This window comes from Xenopus tropicalis, chromosome 6 (assembly GCF_000004195.4).
Source record: "Xenopus tropicalis strain Nigerian chromosome 6, UCB_Xtro_10.0, whole genome shotgun sequence".
Classification (NCBI taxonomy): domain Eukaryota; kingdom Metazoa; phylum Chordata; class Amphibia; order Anura; family Pipidae; genus Xenopus; species Xenopus tropicalis.
In genome coordinates this window covers 18718542-18726512 of record NC_030682.2, presented here as the reverse complement: position 1 = coordinate 18726512, position 7971 = coordinate 18718542, and the positions used below count along the sequence as shown (strand labels likewise).

Below are 7971 nucleotides of genomic sequence, written 5' to 3'. Positions count from 1 at the left end.
CTCTGCTGCATTATAACAGAAACAGAGAGAATCTCAGCCATAAAGCACAACACAACTGCTGCTCTGTGAAAGGAATGAATGAGACTCATAGTCCATCTGAAGTTTCTTTTTTTTATACTTAATGAAATCAGTTCCCCCCTCAAAGCAACTTTAATAAATACTACATTTTATTTAGGCACATTTTAATAAGGCAATGAACTAGTACTACACACTGCGAAACCTCTACAATAGCTGCTTATTAGCATGTTGTACATATGTATGATCCCACCTATCAGCCCATGTTGTACATATGTATGATCCCACCTATCAGCCCATGTTGTACATATGTATGATCCCACCTATCAGCCCATGTTGTACATATGTATGATCCCACCTATCAGCCCATGTTGTACATATGTATGATCCCACCTATCAGCCCATGTTGTACATATGTATGATCCCACCTATCAGCCCATGTTGTACATATATATGAATTCCACCTATCAGCCCATGTTGTACATATGTATGATCCCACCTATCAGTCCATGTTGTACATATGTATGATCCCACCTATCAGTCCATGTTGTACATATGTATGATCCCACCTATCAGCCCATGTTGTACATATGTATGATCCCACCTATCAGTCCATGTAGTACATATATATGAATTCCACCTATCAGTCCATGTTGTACATATGTATGATCCCACATATCAGTCCATGTTGTACATATGTACGAATTCCTCCTATCAGCCCATGTTGTACATATGTACGAATTCCACCTATCAGCCCATGTTGTACATATGTATGATCCCACCTATCAGTCCATGTTGTACATATGTATGATCCCACCTATCAGCCCATGTTGTACATACAGTATGTATGATCCCACCTATCAGTCTGTGTGTGCCTAGCTAGCTAGTTAGGATCTCTGCACTGTCTGACTCCACACTGAGTTGAGTTTGTTGTTGGTGAGAGTGAGGAGGTGCAGCTCTGAGTGGTGGGGAGTTTCAGCCTATTCTGCTGGACCTGTTACTGGCCACTCATTCATTAGAATGTGAAATGCGCTGGGAAGGATCCCCTGCTGCCTCTGTAGTGTTTCTCTGATAGAGGAGCTTGTGCTTTGCCAGAAGTTCAGCTACAAAGTGCTGGGAGTGATGTGAAGCCAGAGCAGCGGAGGGGAGTGAGTGCAACTGTTGCCGGTGGCACATAGTAAGCAGCAGTTCATTATGCAGATCTGTCAATGTGCTGGAAGGCTTAGCCCAGTCACACTGGCAGCTTAGTGCCCACAGGATCACTGCCTGGGCATCTCCTAGATTAGAAATATTACAAGTGATCTCCTGGGAAGGGGGGACGCTTTGTGCATGATCAGTGCCCTGGGCATCCCATTCTGGACTCTATGCCATTGGATCTAATGCATTTGGATGTTCACAGCAGCAGCAGAATTCTAGCAACCTGATCCACTCTGTGCCATGGAGAACCTTGTATATATGCTTGTACTGATGGTTCCCTTCCTGTTGCCCGTAAGTATCTGCCTTGCATGCATTTGTTGTGGAATGTCCCCTTCCCTGTATACAGTGCTGATCCCTGTGCCTTCTGCCTGCAGGTTTAATACTCAACTGCCACAGGGTGTACCATTGGGTTCTGCTGCTAGGGAAGATGTAGAATGTATAGATAAATGCATTTTATGCACATAACCAGTGCCAACACCCGCCTTTGTTATACTATAGAGCATAGTAATTATATCTGCACTGGCAAGGGTTAAACTCATGCAGAATAAGTTGTTCCTTGTTATATTCATAGCCCCAAACTTTAGTTATAATGAAACTCCTCAGGGTTTCATGTCTTTATACAGGTATGGGACCTGTAACGGGATGCTTGGGACCTGGGGATTTTCTTTCTAGAATTTGAATCACCCTACTATAAGTCTACTAAAAATATTTTAAACACAATAGAACTGTTTTGCTTCCAATATCAATTAAATATATATTAGACTAAGCACAATGTACAGTTTTATTAAAATGGAGTCTATGGGACATAATTTGGAGCTTTTTGGATAACGGGTTTCTGGATAACATACCTGTAAATCCTAATACAGGTATAGGATCCTTTATCCAGAATGCTGGGGACCAAGGGTATTCCAGATAAGGGATCTTTCGGTAATTTGGATCTCCATACCTTAAGTCTACTAAAAAATCAATAAAACATTAGTTAAACCCAATAGGGCTGTTCTGCCCCCAATAAGGGGTAATTATATCTTAGTTGGGATCAAGTACAGGTACTGTTTTATTATTACAGAGAAAAGGGAATCATTTAACCACTAAATAAACCCAATAGGATTGTTCTGCCCCCAATAAGGGGTAATTATATCTTAGTTGGGATCAAGTACAGGTACTGTTTTATTATTACAGAGAAAAGGGAATCATTTAACCATTAAATAAACCCAATAGGGCTGTTCTGCCCCCAATAAGGGGTAATTATATCTTAGTTGGGATCAAGTACAGGTACTGTTTTATTATTACAGAGAAAAGGGAATCATTTAACCATTAAATAAACCCAATAGGGCTGTTCTGCCCCCAATAAGGGGTAATTATATCTTAGTTGGGATCAAGTACAGGCACTGTTTTATTATTACAGAGAAAAGGGAATCATTTAACCATTAAATAAACCCAATAGGGCTGTTCTGCCCCCAATAAGGGGTAATTATATCTTAGTTGGGATCAAGTACAGGTACTGTTTTATTATTACAGAGAAAAGGGAATCAATTAACCATTAAATAAACCCAATAGGACTGTTCTGCCCCAATAAGGGGTAATTATATCTTAGTTGGGATCAAGTACAGGTACTGTTTTATTATTATAGGGAAAAGGGAATCATTTAACCATTAAATAAACCCAATAGGACTGTTCTGCCCCAATAAGGGGTAATTATATCTTAGTTGGGATCAAGTACAGGTACTGTTTTATTATTACAGAGAAAAAGGAAATCAGTTTTAAAAATCTGAATTATTTGATTAAAATGGAGTCTATGGGAGACAGGCTTCCCGTAATTCAGAGCTTTCTGGATAACGGGTTTCTGGATAAGGGATCCCATACCTGTACTGCTCTCCCCTCCAGTTTATATGTCGCCTCCTTCAAACTGAGTGCACACAGCATACAGACATATCTTTTGGTAGCCCCCCTATGCCTTTTAGTAGTCTTCCCAGTCAGGTAGGATTCATACATACAGAAATGAGTGGTTATTACTGTGCACATTGGGGGAGTTAGGGCTAATGGCACAGCGCTTACTGCATATGCCAGACATGGGACCTTAATGGGGATGTAAATAAAAAATATAAAATAAAAAATGTAATTCAGAGCAACTTACAAGTTTGCATTCATTGCCTTGGTTGGAGATCAGCTGATTAGTGATAAGTGAATCTGTTTGTGAAAATGCCTCAATTTTTTCACGGCAACTTCTTGGTGACTATTTCAATGCACAATACACTGGAGCCTATTGGTGTTTTATCGTTGGCACATTTTTCCGCAGGAACCTTTTCTCTGTATAATACATTGGGGTCTATTGGCGTCATTTAGCAGAAGTTTCGCAAAAATATTTGTTAATGGCAAGTGATTGTTTTCCCGTGATTGCTAGCACATTGGCAGAAAAGTTAAAACTTAATTGAATTGAAAAAAATTGATCCATTCTTTTTTAAAATTTGACTGCTGAAAATCCATTTTCTGTCGGATTCTATAGAAGGAACCTGGATTTTAGTTGCCCATTCTTTCAATGGATACATTTTGAAAATGCCAGACAGTTTTACACAAAATGTGAAATTTCTCCAATAAGTTTTCCCCTTAAGATCAGTTGCACAGAAAGGGATAATGTCAGCTCTATATACTTTGTACAAATATTGTATAACCAGTAAATTCATAAAAACACAGAAATTCATGTTGATCATGAAGCATTCTAAGGCATAATCTTCAATTTGGTCTTATGGTTTTGAGTTATTGAATAATTTCCATTTTTGTATCGCAACTGGATTTGGTTGCTAGGACGTAGTTACCTTAGTCACGAGACAGCAGTTTGGAAGACAAAATATTCAATAGTAGGATAAGCAGAAGAAAGTAGGAAAGAAATAATCATTTTGATTTTATGATCGTTGGGGGTCCGTGACCGCCCACCAACTCAGCTGTAACCTGGGAAAAGGTGAGATAAGAGCGGTTGAATTGTTTCCTAGGAAAGATCTATAAAATGCAGAGTGTGTATTTGAAGGTAATCACTTTCCTTACAATTATTGCATCACAAAGGGTCTTGGATTTGATCCCAATGATGGCACTTTCTGCATAGCGTTTGGTTGTTCTTCCCCGAGTCTATGTGGCTTTCCTCCAGGTATTCCACTGCCCCCTTCCAACTTATACAACTAATACATTAAATGCCTCCAAATGAGATTGACCCTAGTCTGTGTCTGGTATAGAAATTAGAGTGTAAGCTCATGTGTGGGGGGGGGGAGCTCTCTCTCTATGAAGTTCTGCATGTCACACTGCCTTACATAAGTGTTTAGACCCCTAACCAGTGTTACCTAATAACAAGCTCTATACTGGAATTGTTTTTAGTGTGATATTTGGATTTTAAAGCACCAACATTAATAATGACCTATTATGTGAAAATATGCCCCACACTTTATTTTATACATGTAATTACATTTCTTTACAGGGTTTACTTTTGATTGTTTGTTCAACCTCCTATCACAAAAATAACTAGCTCATGTTTTTTCAGGGGGTACGTAGGTAGGTGCTTTGCACCCTATATAAAAAGAAGGGGGGCTTAAATAGGAAACACCGTTCTTAAAGCAATTCAATTTATTTATATGTTTTGTCCATAAATATTTCATTCCATAGAAATCTCCACAGCTTGGCACCCTGCTAGGGATTAATATGGGACCTTATAGGGCTGGTTCACCTTTATGTTCATTTTAATTAAGTTATAGAATGGCCACTTCTAAGAAACTATTCAATTGGCTTTTAAATGGGGGTCACTGACCCCGGCAGCCAAAAAACTATTGCTCTGTGAGGCTACAGTTTTTTTGCCAATTTTACTTTTTATAATTTATTTCTCCATTCAGCACCTCTCCTATTCATGTACGAGTCCTTCTTTTAATACCTCAGCCCGCAGTCCCGGATTCTTACTGAAAATTCCCTCATTTCCCTCTGATTTCCTACACTGAACACTAAAAAGATACAATGTTTCTCAAACTTAATTAAATAGGTAGCTTTTGACAGAGAGCTCAGAAATCTTAACAAGCTACAGCTGCACTTAGATACAATGATTTTCAAACTTAATTAAAAAAGTAGCTTTTGGCAGAGAGTCCAGAAATCTGCACTTAGATACAATTATAACTAATAAGCTAAACCAGTCTCTTGGGGGAACTGAGACTTGAAGCTTAAAGGGCAACTTTACCTTTTTTAGCAAAACTGTAATAACAAAACAAAACCTCTAGAAATGTGTTCAAACTTTAAATAACCTGCCAAAGTTTGTAAAATGGGATTTAGGGGGTGTGGTCACTAAATGGGCGTGGTCAATAATTTTCGCCAAGGTGTGTGTGCCCTTTCTTTTTGTGCCTCTTTCCATTTTTCAAATGTTGGGAGGTTAGAGATATCTGCTGAAACTCCTAACTGGAGAGTTGCTGAACAAGTAATAAAAAATGGAGACCAATTGCAAACTGTCTCAGAATATTATTCTCTCCATCATAATAAAAGTTAACCCAAAGGTGAACAAGCCCTTTAATTAGATCCATTTAATAGATCTGATAGAGGCTGATGTGCGTCAGTGATCTAGACAAGCTGTAGAGGGCACCATTGGACTGGTGGATGTATCTAAAACCAACACTATTGCCTTAGTTTGGCAATAAAAATATTATTTTATATGTGTATATATAAAATTATTATGCATATATATTGTTATTATAATACATAATAAAAATATATATATATATAATGATCACAGTGAATTTATAAAGCAACAACATAGTGCTCAGTGCTGTACAATAGAAGGGTGTACATGTCAAAATTACAGATTACATAGACATATTGACCAATACAGGAGGTAAAAAAAGAGGGTCCTGTTCATTAGAGCTTACAATTTAAAAGATTACTATGTTTAATAGGCAGGGTCGGACTGGGGGTGCAGGCCCCCCCCAGGGGCCCTGCAGGTGCCCCTTGGCGGACGCGTTCCTTGCATCGCCACCCCAGGGGCGGGCCAAGGGGACAGGGCACCTTACCCATGCCGTAAAGTATCGCACACTTGCGTATTGGGGGGCGCACAGAGGTGTTGCACGGGGGGAGAAGGGTTTGCCACACTAGAGAAGTGCTGGGGGAAATGGAGCACTTACTATAGGTACTAGAGGTACCTGCCTGGCCCCCCATTGTTGAGCCCTAAGCAGTTTTCTGCCTACCCCTATTTCCGGCCATGGTATAGCCCACCATAGTTGCCTCCCTTCAGCAGACCAATTGACTGTAAGTGCTGTGTGACACCAGTAATCCCCTTTTCTATCCTAGTGCATCAGGAGGTCTGATATATAATCAAGTAAAGTAAATATCTACCAGAGGATAAAATCCTGTAGCCCATGCAAGTGACAGTACTAATATAATACATATCTGAGATAATTACTCATCCCGTTTGAATCACGAAGGATACTGATGAATAGAATGGAACAGATTAGAGAATATAATCCAATTGCAGAAACTAGCCCTAAAGTTTGTGGGGAAACGCATAAGAGTGAGAAAGCTCTATTACATACCCCCCGAATCCGCGGGCTGCTCGCTCTGGGGCTGTTTGTCCAGAATCAAGGTCCTGAGACACTAAACATTTATTCGGAATCAATCAATTCTAATCACTTATATCAGTGCAGAGTTTGTGATTTAATAATGACTATATGGAACTCAATTTAATCAGATCAATTCAAAGTGAATTCTGCGCTGATTTAATTTATATCGAAGATCGAACAAATAGAAAATAAATATAGAAAATTTAAAAAAGTAATTTGTAGCCTACAATGGGATTTAATAGTTTAGAGCGGTCATTCTCGGGGGGGTCTGAGATAATGTTAGAAGTAATTTATGAAGCATAATCGCAGCTGCAGTCGAGGAAGTTGTTGCACAAATCGGCACCATTGAATAAAGGTACAGGTATCGGATCCCTTATCCGGAAACCCATTATCCAGAAAGTTCCGAATTACGGAAAGGCCATCTCCCATAGACTCCCATAGATTATAAGCAAATAATTCAAATTTTTAAAAATGATTTCCTTTTTCCAAGTAATAATAAAACAGTACCTGTACTTGATCCCAACTAAGATATAATTACCCCTTATTGGGGGCAGAACAGCCCTATTGGGTTTATTTAATGGTTAAATGATTCCCTTTTCTCTGTAATAATAAAACAGTACCTGTACTTGATCCCAACTAAGATATAATTACCCCTTATTGGGGGCAGAACAGTCCTATTGGGTTTATTTAATGGTTAAATGATTCCCTTTTCTCTGTAATAATAAAACAGTACCTGTACTTGATCCCAACTAAGATATAATTACCCCTTATTGGGGGCAGAACAATCCTATTGGGTTTATTTAATGGTTAAATGATTCCCTTTTCTCTGTAATAATAAAATAGTACCTGTACTTGATCCCAACTAAGATATAATTAATACTTATTGGATAGAAAACAAGCCTATTGGGTTTATTCAATATTTAAATGATTTTTAGCAGAGTAAAGTTACCGAGATCCAAATTACAGAAAGATCCCTTATCCGGAAAACCCCAGGTCCCGAGCATTCTGGATAATAGATCCCATACCTGTACTTGCACCTACAGCCGCTCCTTGTATTTGTCATAAAGTACCTAAAGTGTTGGGCACAGATGTCATTTTAACACTGAACCTCAAAAATGATGTCACCCCAGCACTGAAAAATTTCAGTGTAATTGCGTCCAACGCATGGCCAAGTGTGGGCGACAGG

General features: G+C 38.9%; 1 protein-coding gene across 1 annotated transcript in view; it reads left to right on the top strand.

Annotated features, from left to right (window-relative positions):
• The first annotated feature begins 1134 nt into the window (after window positions 1-1134).
• Window positions 1135-7971, top strand: part of vipr2 (vasoactive intestinal peptide receptor 2) — a 45570-nt gene continuing 38733 nt past the window's right edge. Inside the window, 1 exon segment of the mRNA NM_001127144.1 lies at window positions 1135-1503. Within this exon segment, the coding sequence (NP_001120616.1) occupies window positions 1453-1503 (51 nt within the window). The 5' untranslated portion in view covers window positions 1135-1452.